Raw genomic sequence first — 27,508 nt, 5'->3', positions numbered from 1 at the left:
GAGATACCAGTCATCTGAAAGTATGGAATTCAATTAATTGAAGAGGCAGAGATAAAGTCCTCCAGGGGTTTTGAGCTATCATTTCATCTGCCTCCACTTCCTGGCTGCTGTGGGAAGCCATGATTTTGTTCACCCACTCAACTTTGGCTCAGAATTCCTCCAGGAGGTCTCTGGGGAGGACTTGTGACTGCCCAATGCTAATTTCCCATCATCCCAGAAGCAACAAATTATTTTAAAACAGGAAATGCCTGGAAACTGGAGGGGTGAGGAGTTAGGGATAGTGATTTGAGATGAAGAGAGGAGACTGAGAGGGAGAGCAGGATGTTTGGGGACAGAGGCAGATGCTGAAAAGGGTGCTGTTCACATGTGCATGCCAAGTTCCCTGGCCATGAAGAGGCTGGGGCAGAGCAGACAGGCTGTTGCCTTCACAGTGCTGTAATTGCTCCCTCCCTGCATGGAAACACAGTGTAACTGTCAAACATGAACCTCAGGCTGCCTTCTCCTGACTGTCAGCATTTGGAAATCCCTCAATCTCTCTGAGCTCCACTGTCCTCATCTGTTAAGTAGGGCAAGAACATTATCCTTGCAGGAGCTGAGTCATGATGAACACTCATGTGTGTTTTAAGCTCTTGGTATAGGTAGTGCTTTATAAATGGGGCAAATTATTAGTACTCTTCCTTTCTTGTCTGCCTCTTGCCTTTATTACATCTTTAGTAACCCCTTGCATATACCAGATGGCTAGGTATGGTGGGTTCCAGATGGAAGTGCCAAGAAAACAGAGCTTCATAAAATGAGTGAGATGGGAGGCTGGTGTCCAGAGAGTGGCCAGGGGTTGAAGGGGAGCCAGCAGTATGTATCAGCACATGACAATGACCAGGAAGTGCAGTACCAAGTGGCCCACCACTCAGACCAACCCATCTGGGGGGTGGTTGCTTCATTTAATTTATTAAATATTTGTTGAATTATCTATACTATATCCTGCATTGTACCAGACTCTTAGGGGAACCCAAAGACAATGCCAAAATGCATGATTTATTAAATATTAAACAAAGGAGGACTAGTTTGTAATTCAGATTCCATATTGACACGTTGTAAGTTGGATACTTCAACTTCTGAAAAAAGGCCAATGTGTTCAGTGGAACAGGAATTGGATCTCTCTGATTTGGTCTCATTGGTTGGGTGTCAAGAGGTCTTCCCACTGCTTCAAGTCCATGCACCATTACCCTGCCCCTGGGGACAGGGAGCAGCTTGCCCCATAGGATGGCAAGAGAACTTTTAGTGTGATCCAGACGTGCTGAACTTGAAGTCATGAGATGATTTATTTCCAAGTAGTGAAGCTGGATGGGCTCTTGGTGAGTGGTCCAAATTCTCATGCCAAGACTAACACATGGGCCACCCAAAGGAGTGTTCTGAGCACAGGGACATGTCAGCCCCTTGGTGCCTCTCAGGGACAGCCAGAGCCTGTGTTGCCTGAGAGCTGCTTGGGCAACAGCCTGCATCACTCTCAAGCCTGCAGCACCACTGCAGCCAGGCTGACCACAGAGCGGCCTTAACAACACACATCTCAAAGGTCTGAGCTCAGCATCACCACTTAGAACCTGACAATGGCTTCCTGTGGGGGCAAGAAGAAACGTGCACACTGGTCCCATCACTTCTCCACATCTTCTCTCCTCTTTGCTGTGCACAATTCCTGCTCCTTCCACGTCCTTCTCAGCTGCAGTGTCTTTTGCCTAACTGTTCACCTCCCCCTCCATGCTCAGTTGAACCCCTGCATGCTCTGTTCCCAGTTTATTGATCAATCACCAGTAAGTGCATCTCCCCCAGAATCTCTCAGAATGAGCAAAGTCCCCATTGTGGACTTTTACCATCTGTGTGTGTGTGTGTGTGTGTGTGTGTGTGTAGCATTTTACATCATAATTAAAAGGTAAATTGTGTGATTCTTTACTTCCAACTAGCATGATCAGAAAGTCTTGAGTTCTACCTAGAATGCAAGCTAGCATCTGCTACAGAACTCAGGCTGGGTTTGACCCATTTCCCGCTCTGTGCAGGTTTGGGGAGGTTCCTCTGTTCTTCAGCTCCTTCCTCATTAGGAGAGACAAGGAGAAGATGGTTAAGATTGAAGAGATCCTTAATAAAATATTTAAAAGGAAAACTCCCCGACAAGTATATTTATAGGCCTGATGTGGGAGAACTGAATGCAGTGCTGAGGGTGGCCAGCCCCGCTTCCCCACTTAGACCATCTTTAGACTAGGGTGGTCAGGAAGTGACCCTTTGCCTCTATGGCAGAGCTGCCCTAGAGTCCCTTTTGCATTAATATTTGGGCTGGTGAAGTAAAGGGGATAAGGAAAATGAGATGGATGAAACTTCTGGATCCTGTTAGTGTTTCTTTGCTACCCGAGAATTTCTTGAAATTTCTCTAAGTTGGGAGAGGCATCTCCTTGCCTCTCTTATCAGTGACTTGAATTCTGAGCTAATCTATCTCTGCTCAGGCAGACATGAGGTGGGGCCAGATCCAACAAAGACTGTTGTACAGATTAAAAAAAAAATCAGAAAAGTCCAGACAAAATTGAAAATCTTGTAAAATTGAAACATTACTTCTAATTGATTGAAAACATTCAAGGTTTTATGTGCACCCCTAAGTGTGGCTGTTGGAAGCGCCAGTGAAGGAAGATGTGGAGATTTAGATAGAATGGTGTAAATAGAGCAGAAAGACCCCATAAGCCAGGGCCTATCTGATACCTGCAGAGTTAAACCACTGGGCTTTATGAATCAAGTTCAACTGCAGGGCCTCTGTAAAGCATCTGGTGAGTCCATTTTGCTTGTTATGTTTTTTTTTTTCTCTCAAAGCACTGAAGTTTTGCTCCTAATTTGAAGTTTTGTTCCTTGTCTCTCTTTGCTCTTGCTAACTCTACTGCTGTGGTCTTGTGCAATTGAATGCAAACGTGGTCCATCCACATTTTAACATGGGTGCTCCTTCCTCCAGCTGATGGCTACAATGGCTTACTCATTTAAAGCTGAGGGACAGGCTACATGAGGAGCAGGAGGACAAACTGGGTCCCCTGTTTTGTCTCTGTCACTTTGTTAAGAAATCCCCCACCATGACTTTATAGCTCTCCTCTTCCTCTTACCCGTCTCTTCCCTCTGTGACAGGAGTTGGCTATAGAATAATAGGGACAAGCTCCTGGAGAAGATGTTCATCTTGTGGCATTAGATGTGGGTCTAAACAGGAATTCTTTATTGGCTCTTTTCCTCTTAAACTGTATTTAGCATCTAGTGTTCCTTTTGTATGAGCTGCATTCAGGACATCTCCTGTACCTCCTCTGCACCAAAGCCCTGGTCTCTTGGTTGCTGCAAAGGAAAACTTCCTTTACACACAGGCAACTCTGCTATTCAGATCAAGCCCAAGAGAACTGCTTGAGATAACTACTCTATGAGCAAAATTAGGTACCTGTCTTCTAATTTTAGTTAGTGAGTTCAAATTTTTTGAGAATCAGAATCACCTGGCTGGTTTCTTATGCATAAATGTTCTGGATTGCACTGTCTGGGGTCTCATTAGCAGCTCTGGGGCCAGACACTTGCATTTCTAAGACATTTCCAGAGGATGCTGACCCTGCTGGTCTGTGGACCACATTTGAGAAGTGTGAATTAGCTTATTTCTAACAACACTACACATGAATTAAATATGTAGGGAGGTATTATGTTTTGCCTCAAACCAGACACTTCTACAGGTACTCTGCTGATAATGGCTTATGGCCAAGAAGAAACACCAGCTTTGAAAATGTTTCATTCTAACAATGGTCCTTGTTCTGTTGTCAGGAACTCTGGGCTCTCCAAGACCTCCAATGTCCCGCTGTGGGGAAGACAGAACTGCATCGGAGGAGACTATGGGCTCTTCTTGTAGGTACCCCTTTGCTTCCTCCAGTGAGCATTTGTATTCACCTTTGTGCAGAAATGGTATGGCCTTGCATCCTGGACCCAGTACTGAGAAAATTCCAGCTAAATGGTTCCCTGGGAATCGGGGGATCAGATCTTTCACTAGCAGTACCATTACCAATTAACTTCCTGAGCTGTTTGCATCTCTTTCTGGATTCTGAGCCTCTAGAAGACATAGGTATACTTGGTCAGTTTTTTTCTTTGACACATAGCTTAGTTCTTGTTACTCAGTCACTGTTTTTGGAATGAATGAATGAGAGGGTGTTCCTCTTAAGGGAATGGGAATGGCAACATTTCTGATGGCTCTAAACTTCCTTGCCTCTCAAGTAAGCACTTAATACATGATGCATGACTCACTTCTGATCTTTCAATCCCCCATCTAAATGATTCTTTAGTAATTAAACTGCATTTAGCCCCAACTGACAATTCATTAGTTTCATGGGTTGGACTTAATGATTAATCACGGTTATTTTCTGAATACCACCTATGTCCCATTCTATGCCCCTAAGCCCCAGCTGCAAAGTAAATTCACTGCTTTGAGGGTCAAGATTCCACTTCCCAGCTTTGTGTCGCAAACTAATTTCCAAGAAAGCGTCCTAAAATTTGAAAAGTATGTGTGGTCTCTATTACCACACAGTTATGCAACATGTGAATTTGATCACACGTGGTAGGTAAACTGGGAAAGACACCGAACTGTGAATTTGTGTTAGCTTAAAATAGGGCTTTTGGGTTTTTTTTCCCCCTCTCAGAGGTAAAGGAGATGTAAATACATATTTTGGATTTTTCATTTGTTTGTTTTTTAGTGGTGGTACGAAAATTCACATAGCATAATGTTAACCATTTATATGCTGAAAATCATGAGGTGATTATATTTGGTGCCACTGAGTAGCATCAGGTTAATGTTAAGATGCTGTCCAGCTCCCACTAAGGACCTGGGAAAGTCGATGCAAAATGCACACACCTCTCATCAGTTTCTCACGTCTGTTTACCCTTGTGCAATGCAAACAAAGGTTGTGCTCCTGTGTGTGATTTCTTGTCTTCTTAGAAGTTTTTATGTAGCATCCTCGATATGAGGGTATGCCCTGGTTATAGCAACCAGGGACTGGATAGAGGAGGAGAACCTTTAGCTTGGGGAGAGTGAGAAAGCGCAGGAGGCTGTGAGAGCAGCAGGTGTAACGAAGCTTCACAGGAGACCCTGCCGGAAACCAGAGGAAAGACAGGGGAACTCTGGAGGCTACATTTGCTTTACAGGGGAGGAGAAGCTTGTGAAGAACAGGCTGGAATGCTGAGCAATGGCATCGTGCTTTCATAGCATTTGATCCTATTCGGAACCACAAAGTTTTATTATTATTATTAATTATTATTATTATTATTATTTTAATGAAAAAGGAACCTGGCAAAACAACAAAAGCCGATTTTCTATTTTAAGCCAGTGCATTAGGAATGACAAGACAGTGAGTCACAGTCATTCACCTCTAGTTTTGTGACACTTGGTCCTAAGAACCTCATTCCTAGACTCATCTGTAATTCCAAGAACAGTACAGCTCTACACTCGTACCCACAAGGACAGTTTGTGTGTTTATTTTTTTAAAAAATCAAGGCACAGGGCTATCTTAACTGTAGCACTTTTATTAAGAATTTAAGATATTAAAAGAGCGGGATGTTTTATTGAGTTTATTATTCTTTTTAGCATATTGTTTTTATAAGACTGTACAGTTTCGAATATTCTGCTCTGAACCATTAATTCTGTTATTTTCATGGGCCAAAATTCCATAATGCAGTGATATTTTTGGGGATACACTTCATGTTATGGGACAATAGTGACATTTACAGAACTTTCAGTACATCTGCTATTTAACAACTATTGTTAACTTTGGAGAGAGCAAAGGAAATACTGCTGACAGGGCCTGACTTCTTTATCTGATTTCTGGTCTTTGGTGCTTTCCATATATATATAGTACAACCCTGAGGAGTCTGAGCAATAATATTCCTTGGGTTTTGGGTAATTTTAGATTGTTTGCTCATGTGTTGTTTGCATTTATCCTGAGAATCTGATGAGGTTTGGGTTGAGGGACAAACCCAACAGAGGATTTAAGATTCCTCCTGCTGATACCTAAGTTCTTCTCTGCTTATGATGTACAGAACCCCAAGTAGTGTACATTTGAACTTTAAAACTCTGAGAGGTTATGGTCAGGAATTCTCAGGGACACACTTCAAACTCTTCCTTTCACTCAAGGATCCAACTTCAGGCAGAAGACTCAATTCCAATTCCCAAGTTTTGTAAACCCAGGAAAGTCTATTAAATCAAATTTATAGGTCACTGTGATCAGAAACTCTCCCCTTAGACAGCCACTGCTTAGGGTCAGCTGATCCTCTGATTCCAGATCCTTCTTCACTTTGGGCCTGGAAATGTCTCCTATTTTCTTGTGAGTCTGGCTCTACATTTAAAACAACTCTTACTTGATTTATACAGGTTATGTTTTTTGCTCTTGTTTTATAGTGTAGTCAAGCATAATTGATTTTTTTTTATAAATGATTATTTCTTGCATTCCCTGTGGGGTTAGCTCAAATAAATCATGTATTCTGATGGGGAAAAAAAAAATTGGAGTCTCAAAAAAATCCATTGCTTATCCTTGAACTTCTGGGTTGATCTCTTACAGCCAACTCAGCCATTGCCTCCCTTCCCTTGCCAGGTAGGTTCTATGTGAGTAAAAGCTATCAGAACAGAGTTGTTGGTAGAAGAAATGCCAATTCAGATCAAAAAGCCATTGGCAAGGGGCTTTAATATCACAGACTGAAGGAATGCTTGCTTTTTATATTCTAGCCTTCCATTCGTATTCCCAAGCTTTATAGGTAAAAATTCTAATAAAAGTCAAGAAACCAAGGGAAAATGAGCAATGTGATATGGAAAATGTTCAGGAAGGGTGAGCGGCTAGCTGATAGGTGATGAAGGGCTCTTTCTACTGTATAGACTGATACATTTTAATGGAAACCTCACAAGTGATCGAAGCTGGCATGGGGGGTCAGTTCTGTCCCAGCTCTGCCTGAACCTAGTACTTATACACTATAAAAGTTTAGCAAAGGCTGTGCCAAGGGTGTTGATCTCGAATAAAGAACAAGATGTTTTCAAAGAAATGAGATCAACTTTTTTCTTTTCCATTTGGAATTTGAATTTCAAATGATTTTTGGCCTCTTATCTTCATGAAGCTAGGATTGTTTAAAAGGCTACATTCATCAATATTTAAGTGAGAATCAGCAGGAATTTTAATGTGATTTGATGAGCCCTATGTGACTTAAATGGTAATTCAGAATAGCAGCCATGCATATTCTCCCTTAGATGACATTCAGGGTCACTGCAAACTGAAATTGTAGAATTGTAGAATAAATCCATGAATTCAGAATTTCTGAGGCTTGGTGGAGGAGTCTTGGACTCTGCCTGGGTTATGGGCAAGCTTGTTCCAACCACTAGCAATGCCAGTGGGATCTGAGCATGGAACACAGAGAACCAGGATGTGTTGATAATGTTCTCAGTATTTTCAAGCTTGCTAGCACTGGTGCAGCCTCTGAGGAGGGCAGGAAAGAGGCTGGAAGTTCCTCAGAATTCAGAGACTTCAGCTGCTTCAACATTCTGTAGGATTGTGTTCACCAAATATATTTGGTAGAATACCAGTGTCCTTCCAGATGTCAGTGTTTGGGAGGGTTGGGTAGGGATAGGCTAAGAAAGAGTTCCAGGGTCAGAATAAGTTTGGAGATTTACAATGCAACCTATCCTATTTAAGGCTCTGACATGTCCTGCAACCAATGTAATTATTTAACTTAGTCTAATGGTGTCTTTCAAACTTACTGCTTCACTACCTCTTGTTCTGAAGTGTGCCTGTTCACATTTGTAAGGTATTACTGTCCTGTGGACGTAGTTTGGAAAAGCTGCCCCTGTTTACTTGCAGCATATTAACCCTCAGGTATTTCAATATATGACCAGATTTGAGAACCACAGACAGAGAGTCTTGGAACGGGGGAATAGATTCACTTACAGAAGGTAAGAGGAAGGAAGCAACCGTAGACATGATATCGTTGCCATTAGAAATGGATGGATGTGCTCATTCCTTTAACTAACAGAAGACGTGGTATTGGAAACTATCATCTTTGATGAGAGCTTGCCTCTTTCTAGTGCACCTGCAGGCCTGAGGACAGCGGTGGGTGGGTTAGAAGGCAAGGGATGAGGGGAGCCATCAGGGAGAGGTGGGAATGAGAGAGCACTGGGCGTGTGGGGCGTGAAGTGCAGGTCCAGGGGGGAGGGCAAGGCAAGTTACGGCGGAGCTGTGCGTAGTGAAAACTAAGCTCGTCAGCTGCAGAGTGCAAAGTGCTCAGAAGGGACTGGGTGGAGGCTGGCAAGGGATCAAGAAAGCACTGTTAGGCTAGGCCCAGGATGCTTGCATGAAGAGCTGTTTGTATGAATCATGTTTTATTTTTTATTTATTTATTTTTTTTCCAAGAGTTTTAATGAATCAGGTTTTAATTAAACAAACTGACAGCAAATCCCCCTGCTGATGTTAGGCTTGGTTATCTTCTGGCCCCATAAATTAAATGTTATGCTTCAAGGTGTGGAGAACATGATTTGAGGACTTTATTTTTATTTCGATTTAAGGCATATCAAGTGCTCAATTAATTTTTCCCCTTGCAATTTGTCACTGGAGATGTCCAATAGGCTTATTTGTTGAACTATCCTTGAAATTCAATAAAATGAATTAAACATGATCCTTTATATAATTCTTTCAAAAACTATTCATAAGATACCAATGAGGCCATTGAAAATGAAAGGGAACAGAATTTTGTTTATATAGGGGGAAATTCTGAATGCATGATCATCTCCTAACAGACTGAATAAAAATATTTGCTGTAATTTGAACAGGAAAATGTTGTCTTGATTTGACCTCAGCAGCATGGAGGTTTAATTAGTTGCAGAAGAACTGCAAGCTCATAGCAGAATTTTTTTTTCTTTATAGCTGTGGAAAATACCACAAAACATAAACGTTACCATCTTACTATTTTAAGTGCACAATTCAGTAGCATTATGTGTATTCAAACAGTTGTGCAACTGACTTCCACATTTTTCATCTTGCAAAATATAGTAAGATCTCTCCACTCATATTCCCAATATACAATTACCCTTCTAATAAATTGGGCAAGTTTCTAGGACTTAAAGAAATGGATATTTTTTGTATGAAATATTTATGTATATAAATATTGCCTCTAACATATATGTAGGTTTTGAAATACAACAATACAAACACTCAAGAAACCATCATCTAATACAGTTCCATCAAATTATGTGTGAATTTCTTTTGTATCTAAACTGTTCTCCCAGCTGACAGCCTTTTAGTACAGTTTGGAAAACAAATGATGTACTAAGCCCTGTATACTCCATTTGGGAATTATTTTTTTGTACTTCTTTTTCCCTGAAGGAGTTCAGAGTATAGTGACAGAAATACACATAAAACATAACTACCGTGATAGGATGAACAAATGCTCTAAGACAGGTGTGAAAAAAGTGCTCGGGAAACCAACTGAAGCAGCAGCTAATGTTCCCTGGGGTGGGGGAGGTGTGCAGGAAGCTCTGAGATGGAGTGAGTAATCATTGAGATGACTTTGAAGACAGAGGAATTGTTGACAGACTCGAGAAAGATGAAAATATTTCAGCAAAAGGAAACACGATGAGTCAAGAGATCATGGGAAAGAAGCATGTGGTATGTTCAAATTTCTCCATAGAGAAGGGTGTGCCTGGAGATGACCCTCCATTCATTCAACTTCTCAATGAATTCTAAGATTTACTCAGAGTTTTGAGTCAAGCACTATGTTATGCTATGAGGGTCTATGGCACTAGCTTCCAACAGCTTCACCTTGACAGGTGAAGACAGAGAAGCAGACGGTTATAATAACATTATCAGTGCACAGTGCTAAGGTAGTCCATGCACAGGAGGGGAAAGGGACAGGCCAGGCTGGAGCAGTGGGACCAGGTTAGGAAGAGTCTACACATGCCATATCAAGGAGGTGGAAATTTGGGAGCAACTGAGTAGTCAAGAGGATTTGGGCAGAGGAGTGAATAGGACAAATGATCTGATTTTCCTTCTGTAGAAAAATCTCTACAGCGAAGATGAGAAAGACTGAAAGAGCAGATAGAAAGAAAGAGCCTAAGTGGGAGAACCCTAGATAGACTAAGGCAGTGGAGTTCGTTCATTCATTCCTCACTGTGTTGTAAACAACTGCTCAGGGTTAGGTACTGTGCGTGTGCTAGAGGAGGGGTGTGAGAGGCAAGACGAGGTGTGAGAGGAGGATGCACTGAAGACACTCTAAAGTGACATCAGATGAAGCGTGACCGAAGGCACCAGTGGTCACTCTGCACTGGGCAGCTTAGTGTCACTTCCGTTGTTGAAGAGCAGGTTTAGAGAATACTGTGATGAGTTTAGTTTGGGACATGTTGAGGTGAGATGCCTGCATGTGAGATGTCCACGGGGCCCCTGTCATGTGGTCTGGTCCTCTGGAGCCAAGGCTGGTGATGGGTGATCACATTAAGTAATTGAAGTCATGGGAGTTGGTGATTCTGCCCAGGACAAAGCACAGAGAGGAGGGTCAAAGACAACACCAGAGATGGAGAGGCAAGCAGAGGCAGAAGAGACCTCAAAGGGCATGGGGTAAAGCTGAACAGAGATGGAGAAGACTCAGCGAAGGCTAGCAGAGGGGAGAGTGCAGAGAAGAGAGAGATCAACAGTGTCTACTGCTGAAAGAGATAAAGTAGAACGAGAATCGGGCAGAGACCACTGGCTGGGGAATATATGCTTCCAACAGAGGATTCGAGAAATTATGGTGACAGACGTCAGGGTGCTGCTGGTGAGGACTGAACAGAGGAATTGTGAACTGTGGATGCTCTGAAAACAAATAGAAGGGAGAGGAGGGAGAAGTGAGCTTGAAGGAGAAATAAGGCAGAAGGCATTTTTTTTTTAAAAGGATGAAGGAAGCTGGCATGTTTGTAGGCAGAGCAAGGAAGCCTAGATGCCAGAGGAAGGGCTGAAGTGAGGGACAGAAACCAGAAGACACATGGAAAGAGAGGGTGGTCCTGGCCGGGGAGCAGAGGGAGGTGGAAGGTGGCCGCCCAAAGGAGGGTGCTGGGAGGGGAAGGGTGGGTCATGGGACAGCCTTTGTATTTTCACTGAAGTAGAAGAGCAGGTTGTCTGCTGAGCACGGAAGACCAGAAGAGGAGGATGATCTCCAGGAGAAGGGGCACAGTTGGGGGGATTCTTATCTGTCAAGATGAGCTTGGGGTTTGCTGAAGACCTCATCAAGGCACGTCAGCCCATCAGCACACTGGGGCAATTCTTTCCCAAGGCGATCAGAGTCTTGGGAGCAGGAGACAACACAGAGTTGTGGGAGTCTGGGTGTAGGGATGAGCAGGCCAAGTGGGGGTGGAGGTAAGGAATTGAGAGTGTTCCTGCGAGTGTCCCCCGGGACTCAGTAGATGAGGAGACCAGGAAGCACTGGTTTTTGATACGGAGGAGTCAATCTCTAGTGCTAAGCAGAGTTGACCCCTGTCTCGCTGCCTGCTGAAACAGGGGCAGGATGTGATGGATTTTGCATCACGCTTTCAGCCTGGCTGGGCTGCAGGTTCACCCTGGCAGCGGGGTGAGGGTGAGCTCTCAGGGCAGCCTGTACTTTCTAAAACAGTGTAGTGCCCAGTATCACTGAATCATTGCTGACTTTTATTTTTTCTGTAAATAGCCAAGTTATTTATAACATTTACTCTTCCAATACATTTCAACTTTCTCTCATGATCCTCTTCTTGTTCAAATTTCCTTTTCTTCCTCTTTGAAAAGTTCAATTTGGAGATTTCCATAATATTGATCCTAACTTGTGAGTCGATGGAGTGGGTCTGGCATGACCTGAGGAGCTCTGGCAACAGCCCCTGTGCAACTGTGGTGAGCATTTATTTCTGGTAGAACAATGACATTTGAATTTTCATTTTGGAACTCAAGCCCAGAGAGTGCCAAGTCCATTGCCTCTCTCCCTTTCAGTGTTTTTTTTTTTTTTGGTGCTAGTGACACTAAATGTTGGACTCTTAGAAGCCAGAGGTACACCTGGTGGGTACTGAGAGCCAATCTGGGAAGTAATGAAGGTTTTGATCTGGGTCATTTCCCTCTCTTTCCATCAGATTATATTCTGCTATGCTGATAATAAGTTAACTCAGGTCCCATTCAGCTGGAAGTTAAGAGCCCAGATGAGAGTGGGGTCCTTTAAGAGAAGCAAGATGTGATGGGGAGTCACTACCAACCATGCTCCCTCATTGGACTTCCTCCAGGCAGGATCTGCTGGAAGCAAGAAGCATGCCAAGGCAGAGGGCAGGTCTGACTGCATCCACTACACCTAGTCTGGCCAGGTTGGTTGATGCATGTAAAAAATGCTCTTTATGGTCAGTTAGAAGGTACGTGAGGGCCTGCTCTGCCACCCAGTCACCCTCCAGGACCTTGTGTCCCTTCCCCATATTCAGCCACTGAGGGGTTGATGTTTGGCTCGGTTGGGGTGGGCCTTGCAGACTGTCAAATATTTTGAATGACTTCTGAAGAGAACACCGCAGGGGACAGACTGGCTTTATGCAGCCCGCAGCCCGCAAGTTGCAGGACCTTCCTTCTTTCTGGCTTTGCCTGTGACACCAAGACAGTTCTGGTACTATATCATGGGGCATTTCTCATACTTGATGGAGGGGCAGGGAGAGCGGTGGAGATTTGGGGACCACTGTTTACAAGGACAACAGTCCTCTCTCAGTCAGAGGACTGGTGAGGAGTGCTGTCACTCAGGGTAGAGAAACTTTCCAGAATCTTCTGCTTGGGGCCTGTGGGGAGGTTCCTGCTTGCCCTCCTTCCTGATACTCTCGTCCAGACAGCACATGACTGACCCCTCAGAACATCATCGCTCATCAAGGAGACAATGATCAACAAGTCCTTCTGGGGGCACATCAAGCATCGGAGCCCAGGCCAGCTTTCAGAAATAGAAGGTGGGGGCAGTTTTTATGGACATTATAAACAGGAAAATTAATCTCCAGGATCTTCCCTCATAAGGAAATCCTCAGGGACTTACAAAATCAAACCACATTAAGACATTTGGGCTGCTTTCCAAAGCAACCGGGACTTAACCAGATAAATTCATTGAAAAATATTTTGAATATTGCAAAACAATCTGACCTTGGGTAATACTGCTTCTAATAATGAAAGGTTTATTTTGAGAAATAGTTCCTACCAATATATGTTGAATGCTATAGGACATAAATAGATTCCTATTGCAGTTAAGCATTTTTTAATAATAATAATAATGATACACAGCCTTTACTCCACGCTAGGTGCTTTCTAATACACACAGACTCCTTAAATCTTTGCCATCTACCTGTGAGGTCAGATTTTCATTGTCCTCACTATACCAAAGAGGAAACTGAGACACAGAGGTTAAGTAACTTGCCCAAGAAAACAGTCAGAAGCTGGTGGAGCATTGCTTGGCTATCCTATTGTTCTCAACTGTTCCCACCCAGAGGTAACTGTACAAACCAAAGGGCCTAGGTGGAGAGTACTACGGTAGATGTCCTGGTGTTCCCTGATTGCTGCCATCATTCCTGTCCACCTGCTTCTTTAAGAGCCTGCTGCAAGACTTTTTTTTTTTCCTTCAGAATGAGGGACTTGAAAATGCGCCTTTTTTTTTTTTTTTTTTTTTTTTTTTTTTGTGGTGCTGGGGATTGAACCCAGGGCCTTGTGCTTGCTAGGCAAACACTCTACCAACTGAGCTATACACCCAGCCCCTGTGCTTGTTTTTGAGTCATCATAGAAAGGGTTCTTGCTGACTCATGGGGATTTTTTTTACCCTCAAAATAAAATGGTTGTATGGCTTTAAGTATTTAAAACTCCATTTAACTTCTGGAGCTGCTGTGGTGAAAATCTGTCTAACATCTTGGGAGGATCAGTCCGGTTGGATGGTATCAATTGACGGGAGACTTGTGTCTGTCCTGGGTCTGTCTCTGCACACACGGGTTCTGTCTGCCTCATCACCCCTTTCCAGAAGTTTCTGCCACATGGTCCCCATCCTGGCTGCCTGGGTTGCTCATCACATTTATTTGCCACCTCTTTAAAATGTCGTTCGAAGGCATCTCCCCTCCTTTTCAAGTCCGGGGCCTTACGTGTCTGTGGTCTGGGTTCAGTTCAGTTCTGCACACTGACATGAGTCCTTTGCCTGTGTGCTACATGCTGGAGTATCAGAGATAAAACGAGACAAGCCCCTGTCCTGGAGAGGGTCCCTGTCTTTACCCTGCCGGCTGCTGCCTGGAAGGACTAAAATACAGAGAACAGATGATGCCCTGGCAGCCGAGCGGGGTGGTGCTTCCAACCCACTGTCCAGCACCCACCCCAACTCCCAGGGAGGGTACAGGTGGACTAGATGTGTCTGAGTTCATATGTTACTCGTTAGTTGGATATTACTTTATTTGGGCTTTTTCCAGTCTAGGGACCAGGGAATAGAAACTGATGATCAGACATATCCTTTAGGCACTGAAGTCCATCAACAGGGCAGGTTATTGCAGGTCCTAAGCTCTTTAGGGAGACACTGTGACTCCAGGTGACAGTGATGGGAGGAGGTAGGTTCTTACTGATCTTTTAGCCAAAGTGCTTAGAGCTGTGGTTCTGAGACAGGAAGGGGGTTCTATAAATGTTAGCTAAAATCAATGAAATAAAGGTGGGCGCCCCTCCCCCTCCTCCTTCTTCTCCTTCTTGTTCTTCACCAGAGATTGAACCCAGGGATGCTTAACCACTGAGGCACAACCCGTCATTTTTAATATTTTATTTTGAGATAGGGTCTCACTGAGTTGCTCAGGGCCTTGCTAGGTTGCTGAAGCTGTCTTTAAAATTGCGATTCTCCTGCCTCGGCCTCCTGAGTCACTGGGACATGTGCTACCATGCCTGGTTGGGTGCCTCTCTTGATTGGAAAAAAAAAGAAGAGGTACTGAGGCACTCATAGGCGCTAAGATTATGGCGGCCCTGGAAACATCAGTGGTTTGTGTGTATGTGTGTGTGTGTGTGTGTGTGTGTACATGTGCACCATACACACACATACTGTATATTTATTACATGTCGAATAGCACTCATCATTTGGGATATTGTGTGCATGCTATGGATCATTCCCAAGCACCAGACCCAGAGTGGTCCCTCCAGCAGCCCTACCAAAGGCTGAGCCTAAGAGCAGCTCACATCCCAACCCACATTGACTACCCATGGTTTCCAGGGATCAATGACAGTTTGTGTTGATTTTGTACAAATTGCATACACTATGTAAGATTTGTCCCCACTGCTACAGTTCTTGATCCTTTTCTCCCTCCTTGTGGCCCTGGGAACTTCAGGTCACTGCTGCCTTGCACGACCTGAGGTCGGGGCACTTACCACAGTGCAGCAAAGGGGCCAGAACCACCAAAGCAATGCCAGAGCCAGGAGCAGGAACAGGATCAGCAGGGCGATCGCCAGGACGGAGCCATCCGACTGTGGGGCCAAGGGAAAGGCGGTCAGCAGAGGGTGAACCCTGGGCGGTCTTCCCCTCCCAAACTCCCACCACCAAGGGCAGAGCTGAGGCTCAGAGAAGAGCACAATTTGCCAAGCTCAAGCCTGAAACTGCCCAGCTCGCTGGGTGAGTAGCTTCAGAACATACTTTATTTAGCCAATTTTTAAGTGAAATGGATTTGCCTTTTCAGGAAGGCCCTCCTGTTCTCTTTGAGTAAGAATCTGAAGATTCAAGCCTACAGGGCACTGAGGTGGCCTACCACTGCCCTCTGCCCCTGAAGCATTATTCCCTGTCCGGTGACAGCCCCCAGCTCACTGGGACTGATGTTCCAGCCACTATCTGGGCTGACTCAGGACAGTCCCACTCCGGGCTCTACCTTCTCCCCAGTCCCAGTCTCACAGGTCACGTAGCAGACTCCCAAGGCCATGGCTAGAAAGCCGAGCGCCCTATGCTGAGATGCCGGCAGTGAAGGAGGGCGACTGCAGCTGACCCGGGAGGTGAGGGTGGGGTGGCTGAGTCAGATCAAGTGGCCGTCAGGGCGAGGAGGGAAGCAGACACGCAAGAACAGTTTCACCCATTTCCAAGCGTGCCTAGGCCGGTCTGGAAAGTAGACAGAGTTGCTGCGGCCTGAGGTGGTGGTTAACGTTTTGCAAATAGAAGTTCCTTTACATGTCAGCACTGTAGGTCGCTGATTCAAGGAAGCCACTTGAGATCACAGGGCTAAGTCTCTTCCACCTTCCCTCCCTACCAGCTACTGGGAGCACCAATGGGCACAGCTTTCTGGGGAGCGAACCTAGGGACACGTTATTATGGGTCTCAAAAGTTTTCTAAGTAAAACTGGCAGGTGAACTTTTAGCCCCCCCAAATAGGGATGTTTGCACAAATACTAATGCTAATAAAAAAAGGAAAAGAACACAAATGTTTAACAATCTGGGAAGACTAAATAATGCATTTTGGAATTTCCATGAAATCAGGTCCTATGTCACCACTATTTTATCAAATAATATTTAAATGACATGGGAAAACATCTTGGACTGAGGAGGGGATTTCTATATATATGGGTCAAAAGTGAAAGGACAGAAAACCTATCTGAGTATTTACTGAAGTCTTACTGAGAGTTTACTGATATTTACTCAAATATTAGTAGTAGTTTCATTGGTAGTAACTTTATGATAATTTAATTCTTTTTTGAAAATGTGTATTTTCTTTCTTCCTCTTTTATCATTTCAGAATGAGAAAACAAAATTGCTGAGGTTACTCTTTAAAACTCTGGTGCCCAACTGGTGCCTGAGCTCACTGGGTCCAGGGATTCTTAAGCAGGTCAGGGGATCTATCGGGTCCCCAGATGGGCTCAAGAGGATGGAAGCTTGTGACCTTCCTGAAATGACACCCACAGTCTTCAGGGCCTCCAAGGGAGCTTGTTCACACCACTATCGGATTCTCAAAGCTGTTACCCTGCCCCATTTACAGAGGAGGGAGGTTGGGTGGCCTTTCTAGGGTAACAGAGCAGGTTAAGTGGCAGAGCTGGGTGTGAGTCACTTCCTCTTGAATGTTCATCAGGGGCTACTGGAAGAGGTTTAAAGGCAGCTCTTACTCCCTGGAACTCTCTGGAATGTCTTTGACTAAAAAGCCAGGGAATTAAACACCCTCAGTCCCAAGCAAGAAGCCAAGGTTTGGGAAGGCCAGATTGCCCCCGAGGGAGCCACAGTCTTGGAAGCACAGGTGCCGGGCTGGGCTGAGGCAGGGGGCGGAGAGACTGCATGGGGGCCAGACCAGTGGACATGGCCATGGTAGAGGGAACTCTCTGGTCCTATAGCATCATAACATGAGCTCTTTGTGGTGACAGGAAGAAATCACCTGTGTTTTCCAAACTTACTGTTAGTCAAGGACAGCCCTCCTGATCTCTGCCTCTACTTTCCATTAAATGGAGGTAATAACCTCATCTGCCTCACTGCACTAGTGAGCAGTAAGATGGAAACAGAAACATCCGGGCAATCCCATGTAAGCCATCTTATCAAACTCTGGGCTGTGATTTTCTCTCCCTCTGCTTCTCTGGACAATGAATACAGTGAGCATCTCAGATCATAAATCTGTTTGCACTTGGAATATAAACGTGGGCATAAACACTTCAATAGATCCCAAGTGGTATACGGAGGGACTTGAGGAAGCCACATGTTGTCACTGAGTCTCCATTTTCCTTACCTGCAAAGTGAAGTGATTCTGGCCACTGAGAAGCTTATAAAACAGTAGGCTTTTAGTACAGATTTGACATGACATTTATTCATATTACACACAATTTCCCTCTTTTTTTTTTTTTTTTTTCTTCACTTCGGAGAGAGAAATTGAAGCAGAAGGGCTGCTAAACTGTGTGGACGTGTGTTTATGTCCTTGTGGAAGGAGAAGGTGCCCAGTGAGTGGCAAAGGCGAGGGATACGCTCACTGAGGTGGCGGGAAGAGACACATGGGGGATTTCTTGGATTTGCATAAAATGAGGCTGGTTGACTTTTCTTCAGTCATGTCTGGTCTGCTCCTCAGGAGCCATAGTTCTGCCTGGCTGTAGGGGAGGAGGAAGCGTGGGGCTCAGGAAGGGGTAAGGCGCGGGGAAGGAGGCCCTGGGGGGTAAAGTAGCCTTAACTGCTGGGATTACAGGTGAGCACTATCGGGCCAGGCTCTTATCTTGAAGAGCTGACATTCTGGTGAGATAACAATAATGATAACAATAACTGTCATTAGTTTAGCTAATATTTATTAAGCACTTACTATGTGCAGGGATTGGATTATTCTTTCTGTGTAGTACCATGCTTTCCATATGCCAGTTCATTTAATTTTGAATTCATTAATTGTATTTTTCTTATCTTCTGAATAAAAATACTTAGGCAAGGAGAGGTGGAGAAACTTGTCCAAAGCCTCACAGAGAAGCCAGAATTTGAACGTGGGCAACTTGGCTCCAGTTTAACCAGCAGGCTATTGTTATTAGAGTAGCCAAGTGCTGAAGAACAGCGCCTGGGAACTAGTACTTCGCAGAGGAGGTGACACTGAGGAGCTGCTGCCCTGCAGGCACAAGGACAGGCTGGCATTCCTGCACAGAGGGGCAGGCACAGAGCTCTGGGGTCATGCAGGTGGGGGGTGGCGGAGTAGCAGAGAAGGTCCTTGGAGTCTGCTGGCTGTAGAAAGGAAGCGGAACCCCTCCTGTGACAGGCCCTGCAAGCCAAGTGTGGCTTTTGTCCTGAGTCAAGAGGAACCCTTGGTGGCTTTAAACTGGGGACACTGGGACACTGCTGTCCATGCTGAAGAGGAATAGGACCTGAGGAGGGAAAGGAGTCTTTAGGGATGCCATTTTACAGTGTCATTCCTGAGCACTGGCCTTTTCAGGAAACCACTCGGTACTCATCTCACTAACAACAGCTAACCCCTCCTGTGCTCCACACCTGGAGCAGAGTTTCTGGTTTTGGGCAAAGCGATGTCACGTGTTTCTCCAGTCATGTTTGGTCTGCCTCTTAGGAGTCACATTTCCACCTGTGCTCAGTGCTTTCTAGGCATCCTCTCGTTAATTAAATTAGTGAATTAATTAAATGAGCTTCATTTAAAAAAGCCTCATAGCAGTCAGCGTGGTGGCACACACCAGTAGTCCCAGTGACTTGGGAGGCTGAGGCAGGAGGATGACAAGTTCAAAGTCAGCTTCAGCAATTTAGCGAGGCCCTAAGTCATTTAGCAAGACCCTGTCTCAAAATAAAATGTAAAAAGGGCTGGGGCTGGGGTTGTGCTCAGTGGTTGAGCGCCCCTGGGTTCAATCCTTGGTACAAAAAAAAAAAAGCCTCATAGGAACGATTATTCCTTTTGCAGTAAGGAAAATGGAGATTTACTGAAGGTATGTAACCTCCACATACCACTTATGGACATTTGGAAATTTAAATGCCCACAATTTGCACATTATAAAACTGGGATTTGAATCCTTATCATCTGATTTTAGACACTTGTCCCTCTCCCATTTCATCATTACATTACAATGTCAGAATCTGTTAAAGTTCAGTAAGAAATATCTGCACTTTAAAGACCAATCAGCTGTGCCACAGACTGAGGCTGTTTGTAATGGGTCCGGTCCGCCTGCTCTGGTGGAAGGAAACCCCTCACAGGGCCCAGGGCGGTCAGGGAGAGCAAGGGTGCAGTGCGCCCATTCACAGTGAGGTCCAGGAGCGACGTGGGCCTCTGCAGACCCTGCCTCCACCTTCCACTCTTGGCTTGGGGTTTTAACCAATAACCCTGTGATAGGGGCTGGCAACTAATGTAAGGATGCTCCGTTATCTGTAGACTATACATCAACATGTAGCATGGAGACGTATTTTGCATTGTTCAATTTGCTTCATTCATGAAATTCGTCCATTTGTTCTAAACCAGTCCTGTTGCATTTCTACCAAGTCCCAAGATTGAAGACCTTCCCACCTCCAACCCCTTCCCCACATGCTAAGTAGTAGGCTTTGCCTAGGGGCTGGCAGGCATATGGAATGTTCCAGGGCCCACAGAGTGTTGCCTGGCACCCACAGAACTAGTTCTGTAGTCTGTTCTTGTGCCCCTGGCTCATTACTGACACACCCTGCACTAGCTGCCACCTGCTCCTGAAAGCTTCTTCCTGGATTAGAGCCCAGGAGGGTGGTGGGCTGACGTTGCTCACAGCCTGACTCAGAACCAGTGTGTGGCCTCAGCCTCTGCTCTCCCCTTTCACAAGGGCAAAGAGTGTCCAGGACAGGAGAGACCCCAGGCCCACATAGACACCACCCTGGGGCTGAGTGGAGCCATTTGGGCCAGTAGTTCTCCTTATAGAATTGTGTCTGCCCAGGCCCCTCTCAGAGAGCTGGCGGGGATCGAGCTGGCTTCTGAGAACTCCTGGGCTTCCAGGTTCAGCAGGAGCAGGTCTCCCAGCCTTAGAAGCAACTCCACACTCCAGGCTCTGTCTGAGAGTCCTCATGGGGCAGGAGGAGCCTGCAGAGGTGACCTGCGTGGACAGATTTCATAGCACAAACCCTCAGTGCCTGACACCTGCTCTTGCTAGGCAGCCCCTGCAGGTAACTCACCACAAAGCTTTGAAAGAGATTCAGAGGGAGACAAGAACAACAGATAAACAGCCAGAGATCCTTTCCTACCATTGTTATTTCTCCAATAGCTAAATACCAACACAAGCTAAATCCTTAAGTTTATTTTAAAAATGGAAATAAAGCTTAAAATATCAACTTGACCCCTTAATTCCAAAAAAAATGTTGACAGGAGGTGGTGGGGTATGTGGGGAGGGGAGGGGTGGCTCTCAGATTGGTGACTAGGGCTGAAAAGTTAGCACGGAGTCCAGGGGGCAGTCTACGGGTGGCACACCTTCCACCTGAAGGGAGACTCCATTTTCTTCATTGAGGAATTTTAAGCCTTCTTCTACACCATCAAAGGCTGAAATATAGTGTGCTTACCCAGGGGCCTGCTGTAAAGGATGCAGACAGGTAATATTAAATTCCAGGGCAGGATATGCTCAGTCCTGCTCCTTCCTCTGGGCATTTGTTATTTGGGGTGTCAATCTGTGAAGACTGCTTTCCTTGAATAGCCAAGTCCCTGCCTGGTGGCTTTTTTAATGCCTTCTGTTCCAGCTCCTGAAAGGAGGACATCACTTTTAAGACAAGGGGGGCATTGTTCTTAAGGTATAGATCTGGGAACTTGAATAACAAAAACTTCTTCCACTTGGTGGGTAGGATCTAGGGATTCTGGATTTCTGACACATGGCAGGGGCTGGGGGTGAGGAATCCCGTCTGGGCTTGTTTGCAACATGATAGGAGAGAGCCAGGCCTCTGGACGATAGAAACTCAGACACTGCTGCTCTGTTCTGTTTTGTTTTGGGGGTTGCCATGGAAAAGGGAGGAGGATCAAATGGAGAGGAATTAGTGGGAGACCAGGCGGAGTTCAACCAACGTAAAGAAACTGTGAAATCCTACATCTCCAGGTTGGGCTTGCACTGGGTTCTGCCCAATGCCATGGCATGGGGTGTAGCCAAGCGACTGTCCTGCTGGACTTGAAAAGCTGTCTGTCAAGAAGGGACCAGCTCTCCACTCCTGCTGCTTCTTTCTATGTGGGGGCACAAAATGTGCCTGACCCAGGCCTGTCTCTTCCTCTTCACTCATTCAGTAAATAAGGAAAGAGTAAACTGAGTATATTGGGATGTGCTCTCTCCTTTCTGGGGAGCCTGAAATCCACAGGAAGGGTTGTCCTCAGTTACCCCAGGAAAGGTTTTATGAGGTCTGCTGCTTACAGAATTTGGGGGGTAGGGAGAGCCTCTTAAAGAAAAACAAAAGCAAAATTTTAAGGGTTCCTCCCAGGGCCTTAGAAAGGTCTAGAAGGGGCTTGTTCAAATGAGGGTCCCTAAAGCTTAAGCTAATCAGCTCCCAGAAACTTGGCCCCTGGCTGTGCATCTTCCTGGCCAGGCCCCAGGCCTGTGATGAGCTGGTAAATCTATTTAATTCTGGGCTCCAATTTCTAACCCATTTGCTGCCACACTCTGCCAAGGTCTTCAACTCAGTCATAAAAGCAGCACTGAGACTTTCATATATCATATTTTGGCCTCATGTCTCATTTTATTCAGAATCAAGGCAGGAAAGAGACACATGCCCACCTATGGTGGCACCCCCCACCCCTCCGCCCCTGGGGTGTCCAGAATGAGTCCTGGTAAGAGTAACAATTACATTTTGACAGCAACAGCAAGCTCCATCTATTAATAAAGGGTCTATCCAAGCCCTTGCTGGCACGGCCCCGGGTTTGTCATAGTTTTGGGGTCTAGCTTGGATAGGTTTTCAGTATTCACACTGAATTACTGAGGCCAGTTGGATGCTTTCATATGCATGTACTGCCCTGTAAACATTTAACATGAAAGAATGAATTAGGAGGTTTATTCTGCCACATTGAAGGGATATTAGCCAGTCTCAGCCAAAAATATGACAGGGAAATAGCTGATGATCCATGAAGGCTCTCGAGAGCTGGCAACGCTGCTGCTTTGGATTCTCCCCTCCGCAGGGCACCCAGGGACGTGGCAGATGACGTGGGGCTTCCTGTGGTCCCCATCCTCGCCTCTTCCTTGCACCCCCCAACCCTGTGTCCATTTTTCTAGAACCAAGTGAAGTCTTTGAAGCACTGTTGGAAGCCCTCCAGGGAAAGAGACCTTGTGGCCAGGGCAGGGCTGGTCTATCCTTCTTGTGACTTCAGCAGTCGTTTGTGAGAGGGACAGGGGCAGAGATTGGGACCTAGGAACTTGTTGGCTTCACCCACTCCAACAGGAGACCCTGGGGGCAGACGGAGTTGGAGAAGTGTGGCAGCTGGGCGGAGGGAGGGGGCAGGAGCCTGCTTAGCTGCTCCCCCTCCTCCCTCTGGGCCAAGGCTGGTGCTTAGGAGGTGTCACATTCCAGTGCTCTGAAGCGGAATTCAGACCCATCCGAAGCAGCTGCTCTGAGCTCTGTTTCCTGCCCAGACAAAACTGGCAGAGCACGGGCAAGTTTTATTTTGAAAGGTGAAATTTAAGTCATTTTATTGCTGCTGAGAAGTTCTGGATGGGCAAGCTTGGAGACCAAAATTATTCTCTCTCTGAGCTTATATATTCTGACTGTTATTCCTGGAAGCCACCTGAGCGATTCTCTAACGCACCCACCCACCCCACCCTGTATTTTATTGACATTCTACTCCCCTGGCATCTGTGACGGTACTCTCCCACCCGACTCCTATCCCATTATTCCTTTCCACCTTCCTCATGGGCTTCTCCTGGTACCAGCTCCCTTAAATGTCAGTATGCCCTAGGGAGCCATGTTTTTAAAATTTTTTCTTCTTTACAATTGTGTGTGTGCGTGTGTGCGCGTGTGTGACTTAACCATTTGTAAGAGTCTTCATTCAGCAGAATTAAGTCTATTTACAATGTTGTGCAACCCATGGATCCATTCTTGGTTCAGGGTTGTTCTTCTTTCTAGCACTCTCCATGGTCTGCCTCATTTCCTTTCATCTAGATTTCCATAAATTCAATCTTTATTCGCAACCTAGATCTCTCCCTATTCCAGGTCCTGGTGATATCTCAAACTGACAGTTCAGGTCGAGTTCATGTTTTCCCCTTTAAACCTTTTTGTTCTCATTTAATGGTACTACTTAGCAACCCTAGTTGGAAATCTGGAAATTAGTCTGACTTTTCCTTTTCCCCCACATCTTTCCTTGCCCAGTGTCGTAACCTCCATCAGCATGTCCTGCTTCTCTAACCTAAATACTTCTCAGCTCTGCCTCTGTCTACTTCATCTCCAGTCTCGTGGGTCAGGTTTAGAGTCTGTTTATTCCTTTCCTACACAGTCGCAATCATCTCTACTGGTCTCCCCAGCCCAGTCTTCATACCAGCGACTCCATCCTCTTCGCTGCAGCTAGACTCGGTCACCTTAAATGTTATTTTGATAACTTGCTCAACCACAAACTCTTTATCAGCTCTTCATTGCCTACAAAAGTTCTTAACATTTGGGAATTTGGTGACAAAAAAAAGTACCCATTCACGTGTACATACAAGTTCACAATTTTTTTTATTACAATTTCAGGGGGTTGATCCAATCCCTGAATCCACACAAGGATCCACTAGGTATAAGATTTTGGGTCCTAAGTTCACACAAGGCCTCTCTTACTTCTCTAATGGCCTCTCTCACCCCCTCCCTCTTTGAGCTTTGTGCTTTGACAAAACTAAATGACACAGAGTTTCCCATACTCCTTGTCTTCTCTGATGTTCTTCCTAAACACCCCCTCTAACTTCCATTGCTTGCATAACTGACTTTTTATCTTTCAAGTCTTAGCTGAGACACCAACTGATTCATTCATATCTAACACTTACAGCGCACCTACTATGTGCTAGTCCCCCTCTAAGCACTGGAAAGCAATGGCATAAAAGATGAACGTGGTTCCTGCAACCACAGACCTTGTAGCCACGTGCAGAACACACACGGATAAATATCACAACTGAACTCTGAAGTTGTGCTCTTCTCTTATTTTATCCTAATTATATCTCTATCTCTACCTTAGTTTTTACTATAGTTTATAAGAATTTTATCATTATGCTCTTGCTTCTTCCACTAACTGTAAGCCCCTAAAGGACATGAATCTGCTTTACTCATCTTTAAACCTTTCAAACATAGTATAGTGTTCCAAACAGAATGGCTTAATAAGCAGGGATTTAACCATTAGTTTGAGGGAAATGAGAATTTAGTAAGCTAATGCCTCCTACAGCTAGTGGGTGTCAGAAACGGTACTGGAGCTAATATCATCTGAAGCTGCTCCCCCTCTAGGACACCACTGCTAGAAACAGGAGCACCAAACTCACTGCAAAGAGTCTGGGCTCAGGAACCAGAAAAAGATGATTAGAATCTTAGTATTTCCACTTGTGAATATGTTATCCAACCTCCCAACCTTCCTTTTCTCTACATATGTGAAATTGAGACAACCCAGTTCTTCCTGAGATGGATTCTGTGTTTCATGAGAAACTGTGTAAATATCCTTGTGCATTACCCTTCTTCAACCTTTGTCTCCCCCGCACCCCCCACCACCGCCTGCCAACTTTCATTCTCTTCTTGCTTCTATGCCTAACCCAAGTTTCTGGTGATGTATCCAGACTTGGACCAGGTAAATGAATTTGATTCCTGGGAGCAACTTCATGCTAATTGGGACTGGAGCTCTGGTGTTAGTATGGGGTTCTTGGTTACATATTTGAGCAATCAAAGTCCTTAAGATCATCACTGCAAGGTCAAGGAAAGCCCAAGTGAATTTTCTAATGGTAAACTTAATAGCTTTCATCAAATTTGATCAAACCTTAAAGAGGGTAACATAATTGAACATTATGATTCATTCTTGCTACCCAAGAGGGAAGAGATGGCAATAAGATTGACAGATGCTAAAGATACTGCATCCCTCAACCCAACAAGTGGGCAGTATAGAAAAACTATCAGCCTTTGTGGATTTTTTTCCAAAAAGCATGACTATTAAGTAATGAGACTGTTCATGTAGTGAACATGACAGAACTCCCACATCCAAATGAATTGAATTTCCTCCCCTAGAGGCTTTGGAGGTTGGAGACTCCCTGCAGTCAGGCAGTCATTGATCAAGGCAATTTGGAAATGTGCCCCCCATCCTAATGTTACTGAAGCCAATTTACAGGTCACAAAAAAGAAAATTTTAGAATTTCTTTAGTCATTTTTCTCACCAAGAAGGTTCCCAGTTTGATAATCCACCACTTGCCAGAACTGGTCCCAACAAGTGAAGGGATTTTTGAAGTCAAATGATAATGAGGTTCCCTTATTCCCCTATTGAGGATATACCATGCTTTCAAATTCCAGCAACTGTAAAGCAGGAATGCAGAAAATAGTCGGAATAGTGACCATGCTGTTTGAGAAAGTGAATAGCTTTCCAGGGTAAATACTTGGAAGGAGCAGGAATGATTTGCAATGTATAAATTCTAGTTTGCTGTAAATCTTAATACTTCATCCCCCATATGAATAAAACCAAGAAGAACTTAGAGAAGCCATCGCTGGTAAACTGCTAGGGTGGGATCAATGCCATATCCCTCCAGACTCAAGCTCTGAGGCCCTCACTATGGAAAAAAAAAAAAGGTTTTCTAGCATCATCTTGATGCTTTCGTCGCTCTGACCCAGTAATGACAATGCGTGTCACTTACAATGACAAGGGTGTCAAGAGTAAATCTTGGATTCATTTAGCACTTTTCTTTCCATAACATGCATAGTGTGTATTAATCAAAACCAGTTTTTAGAGAATAATGCAAACAAGATGTTGCTCGTTACTACTCAGAAAGCCTTGGTTCTTACCAGTGGGCTACTGAAATGGAATTATAGAAGTACCTTAGTAAGGTTCAGATGTTGTGAGAGTGGATGAGGAAGGCCAATTTCTGATTTTCATTTTTTTCCCGTTCAATGTGGTCATCTGTCTGCTTACCTTAAAGGTTGCTGTTTATTTGATAGTTATGCTCAATTAGTCTTACTGATTGTCCTTCAGATCTTAGTCAGTATCACTGTTACCCATTGTTGGTAAGTAAATATCACCTACTATATGCTGTTGGCTGCTGTTTTAGATTAAGAATTCGGTAGGGTGGGTTTGGGTGATACTCATAAAGATAGATGTTTACCAGGGATGGCCATGGTCACTTCCTTAAAGCAAATGTCTTTAAAATACATAACAGAGTATCAGAAAACCAACAAATCATTTTCTACTGAATTTCTGCCATGAACTCAATATCAAGAGACCCAGAAAAATGAACAAAGTCAGTTTTCAACTCTGAAAGTGGTCATTGCAGTCCAGCTGGATAGTCAGGACCAAAGTACAGGGCTTGCTCAGAGAGCAGAGCAGGCCAGATGCAGGTCAGCTCTGGAAGATGCGACAATCCATGGGGCCTGAGCTCAGAGCAGAGGGAGGATAAAAGGCTTGTCCAGGCCAGTGATGCATCCGGGGCAGGTCCAGGCAGCACTTGGCAGGCCTATGGCCATGGTGAAATTGGGTAGGTGGAAAGAGAGGGTATTCCAGAAAGAAAATAAACTGTGATCAAAGGCACAGAGGTAGGGATGGACAAACTTTTGTAGAGAGTGAGGAAATATGAACTGCAGACTCCTCTCCACACGTTTTTATCTTTTGGGGATCAGTGATGCAAACATTATAAAGATAGTAGGTAGGGTCCTACCAGGGTTGCAAGGTGCAACTATCATAAGCAGCATTTTATAGTTATTTTGACCAAGTCTGTACCTTTTATAAATAATCTCAAGAACCTTGAGCTTTGCCAATCCCTTTTCTAAGTTCATGAATTTGGGTGATGCGAGTAAAATAAAATTGCCTTCTCTATACCTTTCATACTTCCTCAGCTTGCAAAGGAAGCAGTTTTTCTGATGCTGGGTTGTGTGTAAAAGAATACCAAGAATATTTTAGTTGTCCCTTATTCAAGTGCTTTAAAGTTAATTTTTAAAAAAAT

The 27,508-nt window shown here is 44.8% G+C and overlaps 1 protein-coding gene and 1 non-coding gene across 2 annotated transcripts in view; both read right to left on the bottom strand.

Moving 5' to 3' along the window:
- Antxr1 (ANTXR cell adhesion molecule 1) overlaps positions 1-27,508 on the bottom strand; it is a 225,591-nt gene that overhangs the window by 76,524 nt on the left and 121,559 nt on the right. Inside the window, exon 13 of the mRNA XM_047522286.1 lies at positions 15,393-15,488. Within this exon, the coding sequence (XP_047378242.1) occupies positions 15,393-15,488 (96 nt within the window). The remainder of the gene's footprint in view (positions 1-15,392; positions 15,489-27,508) is intronic.
- Positions 13,688-13,761, bottom strand: Trnaa-agc (transfer RNA alanine (anticodon AGC)). Its single transcript has one exon. It is a non-coding gene; the product is annotated as a tRNA-Ala (tRNA).

This window comes from Sciurus carolinensis, chromosome 13 (genome assembly GCF_902686445.1).
Source record: "Sciurus carolinensis chromosome 13, mSciCar1.2, whole genome shotgun sequence".
Taxonomy (NCBI): Eukaryota; Metazoa; Chordata; class Mammalia; order Rodentia; family Sciuridae; genus Sciurus; species Sciurus carolinensis.
This window is presented reverse-complemented; position numbering and strand designations above follow the sequence as displayed.